We start from the raw sequence: 21,788 nt of genomic DNA on the forward strand, positions 1-21,788 counted from the left end.
GGATGACCTGGGCCTAGCCTTCACAACAACCAACATCCTTGACCACAGTCAGCAATCTCCATGTGAACAAGTGACGTGCTGTCTTCAAGAGTGCTGATGAGGTAGAAGCCACACTGTATAGCAGAATATTCAGTGGGCAATGCCTCCTCACCTCTACACTGCCACCAGCGACTGTTGCACCGATCTGCAGAATGACATCACATTTCATTGATGAAGCATTATACACTCCTGGAAATGGAAAAAAGAACACATTGACACCGGTGTGTCAGACCCACCATACTTGCTCCGGACACTGCGAGAGGGCTGTACAAGCAATGATCACACGCACGGCACAGCGGACACACCAGGAACCGCGGTGTTGGCCGTCGAATGGCGCTAGCTGCGCAGCATTTGTGCACCGCCGCTGTCAGTGTCAGTCAGTTTGCCGTGGCATACGGAGCTCCATCGCAGTCTTTAACACTGGTAGCATGCCGCGACAGCGTGGACGTGAACCGTATGTGCAGTTGACGGACTTTGAGCGAGGGCGTATAGTGGGCATGCGGGAGGCCGGGTGGACGTACCGCCGAATTGCTCAACACGTGGGGCGTGAGGTCTCCACAGTACATCGATGTTGTCGCCAGTGGTCGGCAGAAGGTGCACGTGCCCGTCGACCTGGGACCGGACCGCAGCGACGCACGGATGCACGCCAAGACCGTAGGATCCTACGCAGTGCCGTAGGGGACTGCACCGCCACTTCCCAGCAAATTAGGGACACTGTTGCTCCTGGGGTATCGGCGAGGACCATTCGCAACCATCTCCATGAAGCTGGGCTACGGTCCCGCACACCGTTAGGCCATCTTCCGCTCACGCCCCAACATCGTGCAGCCCGCCTCCAGTGGTGTCGCGACAGGCGTGAATGGAGGGATGAATGGAGACGTGTCGTCTTCAGCGATGAGAGTCGCTTCTGCCTTGGTGCCAATGATGGTCGTATGCGTGTTTGGCGCCGTGCAGGTGAGCGCCACAATCAGGACTGCATACGACCGAGGCACACAGGGCCAACACCCGGCATCATGGTGTGGGGAGCGATCTCCTACACTGGCCGTACACCACTGGTGATCGTCGAGGGGACACTGAATAGTGCACGGTACATCCAAACCGTCATCGAACCCATCGTTCTACCATTCCTAGACCGGCAAGGGAACTTGCCGTTCCAACAGGACAATGCACGTCCGCATGTATCCCGTGCCACCCAACGTGCTCTAGAAGGTGTAAGTCAACCACCCTGGCCAGCAAGATCTCCGGATCTGTCCCCCATTGAGCATGTTTGGGACTGGATGAAGCGTCGTCTCACGCGGTCTGCACGTCCAGCACGAACGCTGGTCCAACTGAGGCGCCAGGTGGAAATGGCATGGCAAGCCGTTCCACAGGACTACATCCAGCATCTCTACGATCGTCTCCATGGGAGAATAGCAGCCTGCATTGCTGCGAAAGGTGGATATACACTGTACTAGTGCCGACATTGTGCATGCTCTGTTGCCTGTGTTTATGTGCCTGTGGTTCTGTCAGTGTGATCATGTGATGTATCTGACCCCAGGAATGTGTCAATAAAGTTTCCCCTTCCTGGGACAATGAATTCATGGTGTTCTTATTTCAATTTCCAGGAGTGTACAAGCTTATGGCCAGCCACCAACCCCACTCTGAAGACACTTATAACACTGTAAACTCATGACGATAAATAAATGTTATTGTAGTTACCACTATGTCACTGACACCTCCAGGCATAAACTGAGCCACTCACCCACACTCTGTGCTCATTCGCCTGTTCACACCGAGCGAGATGGCGCAGTGGTTAGCACACTGGACTCGCATTCGGGAGGACGACGGTTCAATCCCGCGTCCGGCCATCCCGATTTAGGTTTTCCGTGATTTCCCTAAATCGCTCCAGGCAAATGCCGGGATGGTTCCTTTCAAAGGGCACGGCCGACTTCCTTCTCTGTCCTTCCCTAATCCGATGAGACCGATGACCTCGATGTCTGGTCTCCTTCCCCAAAAACAACCAACAACCAACCTGTTCACACTGTGACCACAGCTTCTCGATTCACAACACGTTTTAAAGCCAGGTGAAAATGGTGTATGTTATAACTAGTGAAAGGATTTTAAGGTTCTAATTCTGGCCAGAAAAGGGGGAAGAAAGGTTCTGAAAATACATACAAAAAGGTGCAAAAAAGGTGCTGATGAAATTATTTAGGTTTAAACAAGCTACATTAACTTTCTATGTGCCATTTACAGGTTTCTGCTCTACTGGATTATACACATCATTTCAATGTTTTTGACACTAAGTTGCTGGCACTTTGAGCACAACAGCTCCTTATATTCACAGATACTCCACATGGCATCTATAGAAGCCAATGGAGCATAACTTTCCACCACCCACAAAGGAAGTTCAGTTAAAGTTGCAAAGGTTTCCTCATCTGGATTGTTCTTCAAATGTAATTCAAATTTGTCTTCCCTAACATTCATCAACTTCTTCCACCATTCCTGTTACTCCATACCTTCTTCTTCCAAACTCTGAATTACATCAGGCAAATACTTGTAGCCACAGACTGCAAAAAATTCCAACTCTAGGTCTTTGTTGTTGACCAATTGTTTGGTCTGCTTTATGCCTGCTGCTGTACATTGTGTCTAGGGTAAATATGAAGTTTTCAATTTTATCAAAGTTTTCGCGCAAGAAGAGTGCACATCTTATCCAAGCACCACACCTTGTGATGACAGGAAACTGTGGAAGGTGGAGCCCTGTCATTTCCTGATAGAAAACTTAACATCTGGGAGCCTTTTACCAGAATCCTCTTCAGGATAGCAATGAAGACATTTACCCTACAGTAATTCTCCCAGATACTTTTGCGAATATGTTGTAGACCATGTGCAATATATGTCACATGCTTATGGTTGGAGTATACACCCTTTAATTGTTGGAAAGCCAAAGGCATGTGTGTACTTGATCTGTCAACACAAGCCTGATTTTTTCGTATTCTATGCCCCCTGGCCACAGGTTCATACATGAGTCATTGAATAATTGCATTATTGTGCAGGCATCTGTCTTCTCAGGTTGGTACATCCTGGAAAGCACAGGTTTTACCCATTCACCAGATAATGGAAAAACTAACACATGCAAAATATATCGTTGGAGCTCATCAGTAGTTTCATCTAAAATGAACCCCATTTTTTGTTTACTGATTGCCTCTTTTACTTTCTCTCAAAAATTCTCATAAGTTCACTGTATGTAACTTTTTCTGAGTGCTCTCATCCACTACTGACCCCTGTATATATTTCTCAAGAAATGATTTGAATAAGGATTGTTGGAATTCCTGACTGGATTAGTGCCCTGGCAAGATCCAGACTGAACTCCTTCAGTGACCACTGCTTTTCAGATCCTGAAGCGGAGGTGTGTATCAGAGCAGTCTGCTTAGGTTTCAACTGGCAAAGTTCAATGTTCTTCATATGTTAGTTGTTCTGGATGCATTGGTTTATTCTTTTTCTTTGATGCTTGTCATCAATTGCAATTGTACCAATACTTTGCAGGTGCCGCATCACAGAATGATGCCACCAGTTTCGATAAAAATAATCTTGAATTCTTCTGAAAGTGAACACAACTTCTACTTAACCTTCACCATGATTTTGTAGTGAAAAACCAGTTCTGGTAGAACACCAACACTGCCAACAAGACACTAAACAGTCGATAGATAGGAACTGTTAAAACTCATGCTGGCACAAACTGTATTTAGGTTTCAACTGTTGCAGCATCAATGTTTAAATTTTATTTGATTTCACAGCTCCGTATTGACCATTTTTACTGAAGTTGACTATTGTTTCTGGGTTGGCCATTGTTGCTAGGGGTATGAATAATTACTGCTGATTTCCATAAATTATATTAATATTTATTGACCATTGTTGACTTCTAATTAAACAAAATCTTAGAATCCTGTTCAAGAAGAGAAAGAGTGCTGTCCAATGTATTGAAAATGCAGATAAAAATGGGAGGAAAGGTGCTTAAGCATGGAATAGAAGGGAAGAGATGCAAACTGTAATAATCTCAGAAAAAGGTGCAAATATAGTTTTATTTTTGGAAAGGGCTGCACCTTAAAATCCTTGCTCCAGTTATAACTTTGTACGGCAGGATAATTACTTTCTTGATTCTGTGGTGTTCAGTGATGAAGCAACTTGTCATCTAAATGGGAAGGTAAATATCCGTAATGTTCATATCTGGGGGTCAGATCATGAACCTATACAATACGAAGAGATTCCCTACAATTAAATGCATTCTGCACTGTGTCCTGACATCAAGTGTAAGGACCATTTGTTTTTGTTGTAGCTACCATAACAGGGGTGGCCTATCTGTATGACAACTGTTTTCCGGTGACCTCCACACCATCCTGACTTCACACCATGTGTGTGTGTGTTCCCCCCCCCCTCGAGACTTTATACCACTACCTAATGATTTGACAGAATTGAGACACAGAAATGTAGAGGCTATTGCTTCCATTACCGCAGACTTGTTAACCAAAGAGTGTGTGTGTGAATAATTGAAATTTAGGTTGGATGTGTGCCATATAACTATGGCTGCACATCTGTAAGAAAAAATAGGTTGGTTACTTTCAAATTGATGTATGATTTGTTGCAAATAGTATAAATTAAACTTCTCTAATATACCATTAAAGCTGGGACACCCTGTAAACAAAATAAAGTTTTGTATTCCTATGGTACTAGGATGTGTAAACTGTGTTCCTTTACATAATTTTCTATGAAGCAAAACAAAGGTTTTAGATGCAAGAACTAAAAATGCTGTTTATTTTCTATGTCAGGGTTCATACATTCACCCGCCTGTCAAAACGAAAACTACTCTAATTCATTATCAAGAAAGAGAAACTGAGATATGTGTGTGTTTATTGCAGGTTTCTCAGGCTTAAAATACCTGAAACAGGAGGTATGATTATAGCCAGCAGTGAGCAGCGCCTTTCAACTCTCAACAATTATCCTGATCCATTAAATAAGGATGATGTAGCAAGAATGTTGGGTGACATTTCACACCCAGAATACAACGTGTTCCAAGACTTGCCAGGAGCACAAGTCAAAACAGTAGCTGTCGGTACGTAGTGAGATAACAACTAATATGAGATTTATCATTGTATATCATATCTTGTTTCATAACATACAGGTTTAAAAAGGATTCACTAAATGTAAGCACATGATAACAGTGAACTAAATGTCAGAGCTATCAGGTAAACAACATTTTTCCCCCAAAGTAAAGGATTTTTGTTTCTATCTTGCTTTTGTGTTACTTTTTATCCAATCTTTTATGTGATGTGTAATTTTTGTTTTTAGCACCAGTACAAGTTACATACTGTACACAGATTGTCGTTCCCAGGTTACAATAGATACCAGGCAATCAACTGTACAAGAGCATTTAGACTTCTCAATTCAGCATCTCGTTCGGCTTGTACAGTTTGTGTCTGGCAGCTAATGTGTAACCTCAATTTGTGGCATTGTGTAGTTTTTCTACTGATTATTTCTTTCATGTCATGTCACTCATTTTTCTGTCATCTGGGTGTGCTACATGCAGGTTCCAGCCCAGTGTTTAGATACTTGCCATATATATGTGCACACAGTAATATATAAAGTCATTTTTCTCTCTTAATATTATTTTTATGCACAGTGACATATAATTCTTAACTCCAAGTTAGTTAAGTTGTTTATATGTTGTATTAAACACGGTTCCAAATGTCAGACAATTTTTGAAAATTTTGTAACTGTAATCATTGAGAGACCATTCTCAGACTGTTCAATTGAAACCAGCAATATATCAAAATGTAACAGGCAATCAAAGAGTTTCTATTTGAGGCCGTTGCTGCAGCATGGGTGCAATGTAGTGCAACTCCGATGCTGGCATATAAACACTGACATATAGGCAAGGGATTAATGTGGCATACGTGTCCATCAGACAATGAAGAATGTGTACAGGGCAGTATGTCTGTCAGAAAGCAGCACTGTGGAATGGTGCAACAAGGAGTGCTACTGCTTCATAATAACACAAGTTCCCATATCGCGAATGTTGTACTGCAGAAGTTATGCCAAGTCAAGTGGGAGACACTCGAGCACCCGCCCTATAGTCTTGATCTCTACCCATCCATTTATCACACCTTGGGCCCCTAAAAAGAAAAGGCCTTGAAGGGTCAACAGTTCCTGTCAGACGAGGGTGTGTAGTACGCAGTTACAAAGTTCTTCATGCAGCTGGACATGGTGTTTTACCACATGAGTATTTTCAATCTAGTGCTTCAGTGAGATGATTGCCTCAAAGTTCACAGCAGTTTTGCCTGATGGCATACCGATTCTGGACAGTACAGCCTTGGAACAGAAACTTTCTGATCACCCATTATTTATCTGTTTATAAATCACCAGATATCTTCACAGCGCCTTCCAGTTACCCTCTGCACTATTCACCATATATATATATATAATGACATAATGGTAGTCAGCTGAAAAAAAATGCCAAGGACTAATTTCCTTTATCAGAGTGAGAAACTTCTTTTGATGCTGTTTGCAACTCAACTCACTCTTCATAACTCAGCACACAAGGAAGGAAGACTGTGTGTCAAAAACATATACGAGACAGAAATTGAGCATATGCATCCATTAACAGATATGAAAAGCCAATAGTTAATCCTAAGAGGATATGCATAGTTATTTTGTAACACTGTCCACTTTGAAGGTACTCTCAGGAGCATACCCATGCCCTATCAGTTCACATATTTCATGGTTTGTCACTGAACACTAGTTAAAAGTAAGTGTAGTTAATTTCCACAATTTCAAAAGGTAATGAATTGTTTAGCCTCAAATCATTTAGCAGTCTGATTCTGACTCCACCTCTGATTCACCTATTTCTTCTGCATCAACTTACTCATCTCTTCTTCGTCCTACATGTTAGAGTCATACCTCATCCTTTTCAACATTTATCAATAGTTAGGTTCATCTGCATCCCATATTTTAACACCTCTTCCTTTATCTCCCCATAATTTGTTTTTCAATATTTGTGTGTGCCAGTCAATGATTCCGAGGAACATAACTTTTTCACTTTCACTAGATATGTACTTCATTCATTCTGATTTTGTTTCTTTGCAATTTGTTGATATCACTTATAATAGAACTATAATAAAAGCACTGTTGTGTTGACTTCAGTCACTGACAGCAGAATTAGCAACGGCTGCTTCACCTTTTCTTTTGCACTGTTTTGCATCTTCCAATTTATGTTACTAGTGAATTATTCAGACCAACTGTAGTTCATACTCAAGTTTCAGGCACACCACCACACAATTGCTGCTTATTCAAACTGATATTTTGGTTGTGACTCACTCTAAAGACCTTTAAAATTATTTCTCAAGAAACCTGGCTCCTCACATGCTCCCTATTCTTTCGAGATTCAGCCTAGGGTTAATCAATATTACATCATAGTCCAAATGTATGTTTGGTGTGGGTGCACTATGCAGCAAAACAGAGCATAAGATAGCTTTAGAAGGTAAAAGGTCCCATACACATCTTTAAATGTAAGACCTGCTTAGCAAGTGTAAGATACAGAGCATGTGCATGCAAGATGCCTGAATGAGTTTACTCATTAAATCCACAGGCTGGGTAAAACTGCTGATCTGCCAAAGTGGCCACCTGGTTCCTCCTCTTCACTATAAACACATGACTCATGTGTACAGGTTCTTTGTTTAATTTGAAAAACTATGTATCTTGAAAAATATACATTGTATGAAAAAAATGTTTGAGGTGAAAAGTTAATATTTCATAGGGGACATGTCTGTGCTAAAATTGGCCCTGCCTCTATGGGGTAGGAGACAACATTTTATTTTCAAATGCAATACCTACCATTTTTATTGCAGATTCAGAGTCTACACCAAAAAAATACTTTTTTTCATGCATGGTGGATAGTGCTGTAATTGACAATATTCAATTTTTCTGGTATTTACAATTAAGAATGTACTCACTTGCTTTTATATTACATTTGCAATAAAAACTTTGACTTTTTGATTCTGAATAGTCAATATTTTCATTAAAAATTGCAAATTTGGTTAAACAGTAAAACTCTTACAGTTCAACATTTAAACGTATTGCAAATAAGCTTCTTTTAATGTAACTTAGTTTTCTGTTCCCTTTGGAGTTGGTGTTGGCAAGTCCCTGCACTGTCAAGATGCTCGATTTCACTGAGTCCCCTCAAATCACACCATCAGGATGACTGATTTCAGTGTGTCCTTCCATCCAGTTGCAGTAACTCTCACACCTACTGCTATGTTGCTCTTTGTGCCCAGCGTTTTGCTGATAGGCTGTGATCTCTTAAGACTATTTACCATGTTGAGAAACAATTTACAACTAAGGAAGTGTACCACTTAGAAAAAGAACTTGCCAAGCCACTGTTACATGGAACAGCACAAGTATCAACTGCTTAGATTAAGAAGCTTACATTTTTAACATAAACAAAATACAGAATGAAACGAGTAAGTTCTTAATTGCAAAACATTGAATCCTGTTGATTACAATGCTATCTACCATGAATGGAAAGAATGTTTTTAGCATAGAATCCAAATGTGCATTAAAATGGGTGTTCCCATTTGAAAATAAAAAGTTGATCCCCCCCCCCCCCCCCCCATTCGAGATGGGTAAGTGCCTACGACACGTGCAACCCAAGAAAGCAGGAACACTGGGGACGAACAAGATATTGTCTCTAAGCATAGAACAATGCAGCAAACTTGCATTGATAAGACGAAGTTGTTTTGCACCCAAAGAGAATTATATGATGGGCTGCTATAAGTACAGTCAAATATGATGCAGCCTTCCATATGCAACAAAGTGAAGCATAATATAGTTTTTAGGGGACCATCCTAGCTTTCAAAGCTTATTTTGCAATTACATCTGTCACACATACTAGAATCAAACAATTTCCAGTCTTTGCAAGACAGTACACAGCTCTTATACTTTTAAACAGTATGCTTATTTCAAATTTGTGTGTCACTTGCTACTTTCTCCACATTAAACTATGAAAAAAGCTGTTCACCCAAAATGTATGCTAAATTTTTAGGTAGTTTCATTACTACACTACCATATATTGTACACATGAAGGATTCTGAAATTTTTAACACTGCTCAAACACCAAAAAATCTACAAAAGTGTCCCTGCACTACTTCCAACCAGAGGAAGATTTGTGTGGTGTTGCTTCTGGAAATGATCTTGATTTTTTTGCTATAAATGCACACACGGAATACATGCACCAACTTTGGCAGCCAGAATGAATTCCTTGCTTAACCAAACACTAAAATTGTAAAAAAAGATGAATTTGATCTTCACAAATCTCACTGTCTAATAGAGTAACGGGAAGTCTGATCAAAATATTCTCCATGACAAACATAGCAACAAAGTTGTTGCCTATGTTAAGGCAGGAAAATAAAATCTGTGTTTCTGATGCCAACATTGTCGTACGAAAGTATTAGTGAGAAAAATAATTTTAATGAAAAGAAGTATCACATATGTATCACACAAGATGACATTTTGACAGAGCAGACTTCACTCGATTCCATATAGATTAAGGACTGTTAGGCTTGTCAATTTTTACTGTTTGTCACATCAAAATGAATGAATCAGATAAATCTATTCATCTCAATGATAGAAGTTTAATGGAAAGCATTTTTTCAAAGGAGGATTGTTACATTTGACTTGTCTAGAGACCACATAAACAAATCTGTAAAGGTATAAAGTTGAACAACAAAACTTACCACCACCCTAAATAAACGTGGTCTGCATCTGCTGAAATAAAACACACATGCCAACAGGTAGGAGCAGCGATTTAAAAATGTTAAATGTACAGAGTTTTGTATCAACTCAAAATATGCAGTGTGGCCCGTCTCTCTTTCCTCACTTTGCAAACCAAAGCAAGAAGCCCAACTATGTGAATAAACTATTTCAGTATTCTGTTTAAATTTAGTCTTTTGAAAGCATGCCAGTCTTTTCTGTCTAGCAGCTCACACCTTTATTTCTTTTATAAAATTAATCTTATAAAACCTGTTCTTGTGGGATACACTGTTGTGTGTTTCTGTAGGCAATGTATTTTTGAAATTTCAGTATAAGTTGTAATGTATTACTCCTTTTCACAGGTATATTTGATTGCGTTGGAAGAACATGGAGCATATATGCTGACAATCCAACAAAAAGTAATCCAGTTGTCGTGCTTCCACTGTTTTTGAAATCTACAACAAAATAGTTCAAGAGAAATGGAGGGAACATCTATCATCATGTAATCACTAGATCACATCGATGAGCATCTGAGTTACCTTCGTTTGAAAATAATATGTTCCTTATGCACAGTGTAAATGTTAACCATTATGTGAATATAATTTTGAAGTAAAAGCATTAATATCTTCAAGCACTTGCATATTAGTAATGAATGAGGAAAATTAGATGATGGATTTCAGCTGCAGAAGATTTTGCATCTCTAATTATTTAAATTTTCTGTAACTGACGACCACATATACCAAACCCCCTGTGTGCATCCACTACTTATATTTTTGTGTCACTAACAGAATAAAATTTTTTACCACTATAAATGATGAAATTTTTTAAGGTTTCATACAACGCAGCTTCAACAGAATTTTGGAACTCCAGTATTCATATAAAGATGTATTTTTATTGTATTCACTGTATGCCAAAAACTAACTTAGAAGATTACCACAGATTAATTACTATCATACAATGCAGAATAAACATCACATCCGTTTTTATTGTTAATATGTGTGTCATTTTTATGTAATATGCTTTGTGCTTATTCCAAGTATCATTGAAACGATAGACTTGTTAGCTGCCAGGAAATAATGATTATGTAGCTTTTAATGAAAGTCAAACTTGCACTGGAGTATTTTATTTGTACATTCAAATTACATTAAAATTTATCATTACACTGAAATTTTAACACATCTAACAATAATACTTTAATTTCAAGATCTTCATAAATATATATTTCTAAACTAGGGAGTACGTATACTGTGTAGATCCCACATCAGTCAGCACCACTCCAGGTGTACTGGTTTTACTAGTACGACTTCATAAGCAGTTAGCACAAACAATGGCTTAAACAAGTTTTGATTTATACCAAATTTAGTAAAATAGAACAGAAGAGGAATGGCCATTGCTGTGTTTCTGCTAGAATCCACACAGGATTATCACAGCTTGTGCATCTTATGATAAGATACTATGCTGTGATACTCTTGCCTCCTACGGCTATGCCGTTAGGAGGCTAAGTTTAACCTCATCCTCCTGTACCACAAGGCAGTGACCTAAGATCCGCTGTACCTCCACTGCCAAATCCTCCAAGACGGCGTCTAGGTGCTGGTGGTGGACTGAAAATGTAAGCAATAAAACCAGTTTTAAACTGTATGTAGGGTTCAGCTAGCTGTTGTTGGCAGTTAAACTAGATGAATGTTTTTGCCCAAAATGTAAACATATCTTACACAGAACCAATCTGGTGCTGTAACAAAAAATAGTGATGTAACCACTCACAAATAGGGAAAAAGAAAGAATATAATAAAAATCAGTCAACACTTTCAACACTTTCATACTAGGAAGAATAAGTACGTTCTCAACATTATAAAACACAAACAGCAAAAAAAAGGAAGTTATCACAATTATGTAATAAATGTAAGCATACATACAAGGCCACCTGTGCAGCAGCCAAGTCTTATACCAACTCCAGTGTAACTACTCAACTACTGCAGTGATTTTTGTGTGAACATGTTGACTGACCATCTGTCCACATATATGGCCAATCACTGCCAAAGTAAAGCCAAGGGGAAGACTATCCACTCATAATTCAAGCATCCTGACTGATTGAACATGTGACATCAATGGCTGCTTCTCAACCCTTGCTATTTGGATACAAACTTATCTGAACTGCTCAGGTGGAAAATAAGCTTTCTTCAATACATTCTTTGGTCCCAAAATCCCTCTCGGCTGCATCTTCACTGATCAGTCTTCTTCACCTCTGCCCATTTGGAACCCATAAGGGAAAAGTGGTCAATTTTTAACCAACATGTAAAGTGAAAGAAAGATTATCTCGCTACAGTCAGTAGATGTCTATATAAATATATATTCTCTCTCTCTCTCTCTCTCTCTCTCTCTCTCTCTCTCTCTCTCTTTTTTCTTGTGTGTGTGTGTGTGTGTGTGTGTGTTTTAACCCACCCCCTTCATATAGAGATTCAAATCAACCTAACAAAATATTGACAAGCTATTTCCATTGTACCTACCACTTCAAGTGTATGACCGTCATTAAACAGAAAATTTTTGTATGTACTTCCTAGATTTTATAGTCACGCAATACAACATACATCATATGCGGGTTCCACCATACATTTGTCACATTCATTTCTGCAATAGGAAAATGAAATCCTACAATGCAAACTTAACATTGTCATTTTTTGACAGCGAAATTTATTCTTTCATCTTTACATCAGATAGTTATTCTTAAAGTTTTGAAAGTTCAGACTTCTAAGCACGATAAACAATAGCCGCTTCCAAATCACTTTTGCAAGTTAAAGCAATGTGTGATTATTAGAAGCAGAGGCCAGGCCTTCACTCTCTCATGAAATGAACATTTCTGTACACTTTCTTCTTCTGAATAGATTTGGAAGTGAAAGTGACTGGACTGTGATTTGCGGATTCTTTCATTTACACAGACATTGTTTTTAATTAGTTCAAGAAATTCATAGCACAGAAACTGACTTGAACATTGAAGTTTGTCCGAATAACAGCTTACCACATCAAGAAGATTTGCAGTTAGTGTACACCACACTGTCTACTCCAAAAACAGAAGGTTTGATTTTAATTCTGTCAGCAGATGGTAAATAGGTTTAAATCTAAGTTCAAGATCATAATGGCGATGAATCATGGCTTCAACAATTCCACAAAAAACATGTAATGGATGTCATGTGCCTCTATTTCTCCCTATTGTGCTAATAAAACTAAAATGGGGGAAGTAAGGACTATTGGCAAAATCTTTTTAAAAGACAACCACAAGCAGAGATTAATAGGATCTTCTTTAATAACAAGCCTGTTTTGGAATTAGCTCCACATCATTTCTTTATATTTCTGTAATTAAGAAATCATTGGCAGGCTTCATTTTAAACCTCAGTCAAAGCTGTGTGTCTTTCCAACACATTTTTGAGCACTAATGACAGGAGAATGTAATGGTGCATTAAAATGTGTGAATACAAAATCCAGTGCCACGATCAAACTCCTTTACTGGTTGATAGTTTCAGCTCACTGTTGAGCCATCTTCACGTCTAAAATACAGAACATTGCATAAAAGAGGTGAATAATAGTATCTTACACATTATATTTAAACTTCCCTTGTGTCATACATACCAACAAAAATTTATTAATTCAGTCTGTATCAGCATATGCATTACAATCTTGAGATTGATACTGGTAATTATCATATGTCCATGTGTGGATGAAAATATGGTGTATTCCTTACAATGCTAGTTACAGGAACAAGGAAGTAGTTTTACTACAACTTGTGGAGAACTGGCCGCATATGTAGTGCTAATGCTACATGTAAAAGCCAACTGCCAGATGATGCTACTAGAGCCAACAAAGTTTTACTAAGTTGTGCCTCTATAATATAAAGAATTCTAATGTAGCTACCATTATATTAGGTTCATGTTATATAAAATGTAAGGAACTATGTTCAGTTTCTACAATCTGTAGCAACAACCTGTGGTGGGCATAAGACATCCTGTGAAACATTACTAAATGCCTTCTCTGACCACTACCTAGAAAAGACAGTGCAGAACCACACTCATGGTGGAAATGTATTGGATCTAATGGCAACAAATAGACCCAACCTCTTTGTGAATGAATGTCCACATCAAAGCAGGTATCAGTGATCCTGACGCAGTTGTGGCAAATAATGATTGTCAAAGGATAAAGGATAACTAAAACCAGCAAATGGATATATACTTCCATTAAACTAATTTTTTTTTTTTTTAAACCAGTAGTGTCATGGCTCAATGAGGAACTTTAAACTTCCAGCATCGGACAGGAGCATCCAGATTAATTATGGCTCAAGTTTAAAAGAATAGTTGATCATGCACTGGATAGATAGTACATATCTATCCACCAGAGAAGTTTATAATGGGAGGGACCCTCCATGGTATACTGTCACTGTAAAGAAACTTCTATAGAAACAGTGACTACTGCATAATAGGTGTAACATTTGGCTGTCAAGAGAACAATGCACGAAGCCTTAATTGACTACTGTAGCAAACTACTGTCAAATGACATTTCAGAAAATCCAAAGAAATTCTGGTTGTATATTAAGGCTGTTTAGTGGCACCAAAGCTAGTGTCCAGTCCCTAGTGAATGAGACAGGAACTGAAATGGAGTGTAGCAAAGCAAAAGCTGAAATACATAACTCTGTTTCAAACGTTCCATTAGAAAGGAAAAGCCAAGAGAACTGCCTCAATTTAACCTCCTTACAACTGCAAAGGTGACAAATTATTATTAGCATCAGTGATGTTGATAAACAGCTCAAATCATTAAAATTGAATAAAGCTCCACGGCCCAATGGAATTCCTATTGTATCCTACACTGAATTTGCAGTTGAGTTGGTTGGTTGGTTGGTTTATTTAAAAGAGGGGGATGGACCGAACTGCTAGGTCCTCGGTCCCTCGTTCCAATTAGAGTAATTCCACACGGGTGGGAGCAAAATTATCGCGGCATACAAAACACAGCTGGAAGAAAGGAGAAAACCACAAGAATGACAGAAGGACAACGAACACTACAATGGACAAAATCGGACAAGAAAATCACAGAGAGATGCAAGAAACGTGTAGAAGAAATCTAAATAAGAGAGCAAATTACCATGGTTGGCCAACCATAGGTATAAGAAGGAGAAGCCAGCCACTCTGCGACACATTACAACCTCTACCCTAAAAGCACTAGGGTGGAGGACACAGAGGGACGAAGGACAAGTGCTAACACTTAGATCAAATAATAAAACCCACCCTCACGAATAAAACTTAAAACTCAATTTGCTGTTGAGGCATTGTCGCTTAACACCAAAGGTACGGTGCTGGGAAAGTTAAAAGTCCGCTGCAGAGCGGCTAAAAGTGGGCGGCCCAGCAAGAGGTGGACGACTGTCATTTGTGAGCCACAGCGACACCGAGATGGCTCTTCACAACGGAGGAGGTAACCATGCATTAGCCACGTACGGCCAAGGCCAATGTGGAGCCAGCAGAGGACAACTGATTCCCTGCGAGAGGACTGCATGACAGACTTCCACACATTCTAAGTCTCCTTAATGACACTCAATTTGTTGTGTGTACTGTTATGCCATTCCATCTCCCAAAGCCGAAAAACCCTGCAGCGTAAGACGGAACGCAGGTTAGTTTCAGAGATGCCCATCTCCAGAAGCCGTTTCCGCATAGCCTGTTTGGCTAGCATGTCGGCAAATTAGTTGCTTCGGATTCCAACATGTCCTGGGGTCCACACAAACACCACTGAACGACAGGACTGCTCCAGGGCATGGATGGAGTCCTGAATGGATGCTACCAAAGGATGGCGAGGGTAGCATTGGTCGATAGCTTGTAAGCTGGTCAAGGAGTCAGTACACAGGGCATGAACAAATGTGCTCAAGAGCACGAGATATGGCGGCCAGCTCTGCAGTGAAAACACAGCAGCAATCTGGCAAGGAGTGGAGTGCTGTTCAATATGTCCTCAACGAACATATGCGAAGCCTACATGACTATCAGCCATCAAACTGTCGCTGTAAACCACTTCATGGCCCCAGTACATGTCTAGAATCAAGAGGAAGTAATAGTGGAGAGCTGCAGGGTTAACGGAGTCCTTAGGGCCATGCAAAAGGTCCAGAAGAGTCTGCGGCCTAAGTGTACACCATGGAGGTGTACATGAATGGACCTCGAGGAGAGGTGGTAATGGAAAGGACTCCAGTTTAGACAGAAGGGACCGGATGCAAACCACAATCATAAGCCCTGACCTCGGCAACCGATGCGGGAGATGAACCGCCGTGGTTGGGAAAAGGAGACAGTAATTCAGATGCGCAGGAGAACTACGAACGTGTGCAACGTAACTGGCGAGCAGTTGTGCACACAAAGCCTACGTGACCATCAGTCATCGAGCCGTCAGTGTAAACCTTCTATGGAGGGACTCCGGCCTCCACCAGGACAGTGGTCACTGGACTCATTCTAAAAGCTCCCGTTGCTAGGCGAACACCAGTGATGCACTGGGTCAAGTAAATGCAACACTGAGGGTGCCGCTGAACTGTAAACCAGACTCCCACAGTCAAGGCAAGATTGAACAAGGGCTCTGTAGAGCTGCAGCAGTGTTGAGAGATCTGTATCCCAGCTGGTGTTGCTCAGGCAGCGGAGGGCATTGAGATGCTGCCAGCACTTCTGCTTAAGCTGACTAAGGTGAGGTAGTCAAGTCAATCTGGCATCGATAACCAGTCCTAAAACTCTATGTGTCTCCACTATAGTGAGTGGATCGTCATTAACGTAAATTTCTGGTTCTGGATGAGTGGTGCGACGCTGACAAATGCATGACATACGACTTCATGGCTGAAAACCTGAAGCTGTGGGCTAGAGCCGATAAATGTGCCTTGTGAATGGCTTCCTGTCGGTACTGCTCAGCAACACCAGTAGTGGAGGAGCAGTACAAAATGCAGGAGTCATCCACATACAGAGAAGGCGAGACCAACAGCCCTACAGCTACTGCTAGACCTTTAATAGCCACTCAATACGGAGCCCTGCAGAATGCCATTCTCCTGAATACAGGGGGAACAATGGGAGGCACTGACATGGACACACAAAGTACGAAGCAACAGGAAATTTTGGATAAAAATCGGGAGCGGGCTCCAGAGACCCCATTCATACAACATGGCAAGGATACTATGACACTAGGTCATGTCGTATGCTTTACACAAGTCAAAAAAGATGGCAACCAGATGTTGGCATATGGAAAAGGCTCTTCAGATGGCAGACTTGAGGGACACAAGATTATCAGTCTGGCTGAAGCCACCCTGACATGGAGGCAGTAGGCCAAGTGACTCCAGGACCCAATCCAACCACCGACACACCATACATTCCAGCAGCTTACAAAGAAAGTTGATGAGGCTGATGGACCAGTAGCTATCCACATCAAGCAGGTTTTGACCGAGTTTGAGCACCATAATGATGGTGCTCTCCCGCCATTGCGATGGAAAGATGCCATCGCCCCACATCCGGTTGAAGATGACAAGGAGATGTTGCTTTTAGTCAGATGAAGTATGTTTAATCATCTGGATCCTATCCCGCCCAGGAGCTGTGTCGGGGCAATCTGCAAGGGCACTGAGGAGCTCCCGCTCTTTAAATCGAGTGTTATAGGGTTCACTGTGGTGTGTAGTGAACAAGAGGACTTTACTTTCCATCTGACGTTTGAGGGTGCGAAAGGCCGGGGGGTAGTTCTCAGACGCAGAGGCTTGGGCATAGTGTTCAGCAAGGTGCTCGGCAATCACGTTTGTGTTGGTACATAACACGCCCGCGCCATTGATGTTAATGCCAGGGACACCTGTTGGGGTCTTGTATCCAAAAAGACATCTGATCTTCATCCAGACTTGGGAAGGTGACGTATGGCACCCAATGGTCAACACATACCTCTCCCAACACTCCTGTTTCAGTCATTTTATAAGCTGGTGAACGTGGGCACAGAGCCGCTTAAAGGCTCTAGGGAAGGGTGCCACTTCTGTCACTGTAGAGCTTGCCAACGTCCTTTAATTGCCTCAGCGACTTATGGCGACCACCAAGGGACTATTTTTCACCGAGGGCACCCTAAAGAACTAGGGATCGCACTTTCCGCCGGAGGAATCATCATAATACAAGGCAGGGACATACCAAAATTTGTGAAATCACAGCAAATACGATGGTTAGAACACTGAGAGAATGGCAGAGGATAGAATTCCAAAGAAAATGATGAAAGGTATGATCCATTCAGTTAGGCGAAAAGGGAGACCTAGAAGAAGATGGATCGATGAGGTAATAATGGATATCAGCAATATGGGAGTCCGGGGGTGGAAAAGAGCAGCAAATAACCGAGAAGTGTGGAGGAAGATAGTTGAAGAAGCCAAGGCTCACCAAGGGCTGTAGAGCTACTGAAGAAGAAGAAGAAGACTCATCATCATCATCATCATCATCATCATCATCGTCGTGACTTGCTCAACCTCAACATTGATGGCCCCACGTGGGGGAGATTCAGCGGTGACAGCAGAGGTGAAGGCTTCCCTGTCTGCCTTGTTTAAAGCCCATTTGCATTGGCGTCCATGGGCATGATGCTAGGGGAGTGACAGGAAGACGGGGAAGTGGTCACTATTACAAAGGTGTCATGTACTCTCCAGTGGATAGATGGGAGAAAGCCAGGACTGCAAACCTAGAGATCAATGGCCAAATATGTGCCATGTGCCACACTGAAATGTGTGGGGGCACCTGTATTTAAGAGGCAGAGGTCGAGTTGTGACAAATTTTTGACCTCCCTACCTCGGCCAGTAAGCATGGCGCCACCACATAAGGGGTTATGCGCTTTAAAATCTCCCAAAAGCAGGAAAGGTTTAGGGAGTTGATCAATCGGTGCAGTCAATACTCTCAAGGGTACTGCACCATATGGAGGAAGATATACATTGCAGACAGTTATTTCCTGCATCATCCTTATCCTGACAGCCACAGCTCCAAGAGGGGTTTGAAGAGGCACAGGTTCACTACATACATAGATGCAAACTCCACCTGACACTATTATAGTCGCTACGGTTCCTGTAATATCCCTCATAGCCCTGGAGGGCAGGGATCCACATTGCCGGGAACCAGGTTTCCTGGAGGGCAATGCAGAAAGCAGGTGTAAAGCTTAACAGTTCCACTGGAGGATTACATGATCGTGAGACTGAGAAGGCACGAAACACTCAATGAGGCAGTCCACACCCCAAGATCACCTGCTGCAACCAGATGAGTACCTGTGCGATTGACATCCATTGTGTCTGAGGGACCAGCAAGATCTAGGTCCTCAGCAGCCACTAGACTCTCCACCTCATCCTCAGACACAGAGCTTTTAGGCAGTGGTGGTGTGGGTGCCACGCAGTGCCTTGGTTCTTGGGGGTATTTTTCTTTTTAGGTTTCTATCGCTGCTCCTTACATTTGTCCAGCTGGAAAGGCTTCACTGATTCAATCTCAGGCATGAGGAGAACTGTGAAGCCCTTTGATCAGCTACCTGTGGTTATTTCAGCCACTGGCGGGTGTCAGCTTTGGCACTGGTAGGAACCTGGGAAGGGAGTGACCCGAGGGATCCCTTCCTGGCAATAGGAGCCCTCTGGCGGAGAAGTGGGGAATGACATGCCCAATGGTTGGAGGAGGTGTTGCTCCTGAAGTAGGTTGTGCAGGAGGAATAGGGAAGGAAGTGCCTTCCACCATCAAAGGGGCAGGTGGAGTCTGACGGCACAGAGCCAACTGTACGCAGCAGAATGGAAGATGGTAGAACCGTTGTCATAGTAGTGGCGTAGGTTGACGTCATATGCACAGGATGTAGCCTTTCATATTTTCTCTTAACCACAGTATAGGTCAGTCGGTCCAGGGTCTTTTATTCCATTATTTTTCTTTCTTTCTGGAGAATCCTGCAGTCTGGCGAGTAAGGCAAATGGTGCTCTCCACAGTCAACACAAATGGGAGGCAGAGCACAGGGAGTATTGGGATGTGAAGCACATCAACAATCCCAACATGCGATGCTGCAAGTACCTTGGGAAGACATATGGTCGAACTTCCCGTACTTAAAGCACCACATCAGGAGAGGGATATATGGCTTTACTTCATAGTGGTAGACCATCATCTTGACCTTCTTGGGCAATGTGTCACCCTCTAAGGCTATGATGAAGGCACCAGTGACAAACCTGATAATCCCTCAGACCACGATTGACACGCTGGATGAAATGGACACCTCGCCGCTCTAAATTGGTGCACAGTCATCGTCAGACTGCAAAAGAAGGTCCCTGTGAAATACGATACTCTGGACTATATTTAAGCTTTTATGGGATGTGATGGAAACAAACATCCCACAGCTTGTCATAGGTGACTAGTGCCCATGAATGGGCAGAGGATGCTGTTTTGATCAAGACGGACCCTGACTGCAGTTTGGACAAGCCCTACACCTCCCCAAACTTGTCCTCTAAATGCTCCACAAAAAACTGACGTTTCATTGGCAAGAAAGATTCCCACCAACTCTCATACATACGAGGTACCAGTGTGAATAATCTTCACTGCCAGCCTTAGCATGGCACTCCTCCCATGATGTGGCCAGGGAGAGGAACGATTTGGGGTCATATTTCTTAGCATTGACATTATGCCTTGACTGCTTAGAAACTGCTGGTGTTTGACCACCAGCAAGAGATGACATATTACGTCTCATGACGCGTCATCCACCCTGATGCCACTCACTGACCAGGGGCCCTCCTCACGGCCGCCACCCAGCCACAGCAAAGGTCACCTGGCAGGACGGTCATTGCCGGGAGTTCAAATGCCCCAGGGTGACTGGCATCTATGCCTTGGCATACGTGGGGAGTTAACGGTGCAGCATCAGCAGAGCGATCCCCAGATTGTCAAGAGGCTACAGCCAACAGGGTACATGGCGGCCCCACTACAATGGGCCGGCTACCGAGCTGGATATCAGGCACAAATAAGCTACGAAGTCCATTATCGTCGACAGTGCAGAAAGCAATACTGCACAGAGGATGGAGGAAAATGCATCCAGGAGGGTGATCTTGCCCAACAGCTGGAGAATGAGTGGGAGTCTAAATCCACACCAACTAATGATTCAAGAGGTCTCAGTGCATGATTGACACTGTGCACCATGTATGGCGCCCTTCCCCAATTGGCTTGCTCCTTTAAAAAAACTGGCCATTGGTTGGAAAAAAAGCACAGGTAAAACCCATCTACAAGAAGGGTAGTAAAAATGATTCACAAAACTGCCATCTGACATCACTTTGTTGTTGAATCTTAGAACATGCGCTGATCTCAAACATTATGAGGTATCTTGAACAGAATGAACTACTACTTGCCAACCATGACAGATTCCGAAAACATGACCATGTGAAACCCAACTCTCACTTTTCTCACATGACACATACTGAAACTTTCCAATCAAAGCAGTCAGGTGGATGCAGTATTTCTTGATTTCTGCAAAGCATCTGACTCAGTACCACATCTACACTTATTGTCAAATGTTCAATCATAGTGATATCAAGTGAAATTTGTGACTGGATTACAAACTTTCTGGTAGGGAGGACACAGCATGGTATCCTAGATGGAGAGTATTTGATGTAGAAGTAACTTCATATTAATGACCCTGCAGACTATATTAAGAGCAACCTCAGACTTTTCGCAGATGATACAGTTATCTACAATGAAGTGCTGTCTGAAAAAACTGTGAAAATGTTCAGTCAGAGCTTGATAAGATTTCCACGTTGTGCGAAGATTGGAAATTTGCTTTGAACATTCAGAAATATAAAACTGGGCATTTCACAAAATGAAAAAACTGTAGTACCCTGCAAACTAAAGTCAATGAGTCAGATGGAATCTGCCAACTCATGCAAATACAGTACCTGAGTGTAGGAATATGAAATATTATGATCACATAGGTTCTGTTGTAGGTGGTAGACTTCAGTTTATTGGCAGAATACTGGGGAAGTG

The 21,788-nt window shown here is 41.9% G+C and overlaps 2 protein-coding genes across 6 annotated transcripts in view; one reads left to right on the top strand and one right to left on the bottom strand.

Moving 5' to 3' along the window:
• LOC126482899 (uncharacterized) overlaps positions 1-10,444 on the top strand; it is a 387,862-nt gene extending 377,418 nt beyond the window's left edge. For all 5 annotated transcript variants that reach the window (XM_050106576.1, XM_050106577.1, XM_050106573.1 and 2 more), the window contains exons 8-9: positions 4,929-5,122; positions 10,176-10,444. In XM_050106576.1, the coding sequence (XP_049962533.1) occupies positions 4,929-5,122; positions 10,176-10,282 (301 nt within the window). In that variant the 3' untranslated portion in view covers positions 10,283-10,444. The remainder of the gene's footprint in view (positions 1-4,928; positions 5,123-10,175) is intronic.
• Positions 10,445-10,920: 476 nt separating this feature from the next.
• Positions 10,921-21,788, bottom strand: part of LOC126482955 (selenoprotein K-like) — a 41,508-nt gene continuing 30,640 nt past the window's right edge. The window contains exon 4 of the mRNA XM_050106578.1: positions 10,921-11,414. Coding sequence (XP_049962535.1) covers positions 11,324-11,414 — 91 coding nt within the window. The 3' untranslated portion in view covers positions 10,921-11,323. The remainder of the gene's footprint in view (positions 11,415-21,788) is intronic.

The sequence above is a fragment of the Schistocerca serialis genome, chromosome 1 (genome assembly GCF_023864345.2).
Source record: "Schistocerca serialis cubense isolate TAMUIC-IGC-003099 chromosome 1, iqSchSeri2.2, whole genome shotgun sequence".
Lineage (NCBI taxonomy): Eukaryota > Metazoa > Arthropoda > Insecta > Orthoptera > Acrididae > Schistocerca > Schistocerca serialis.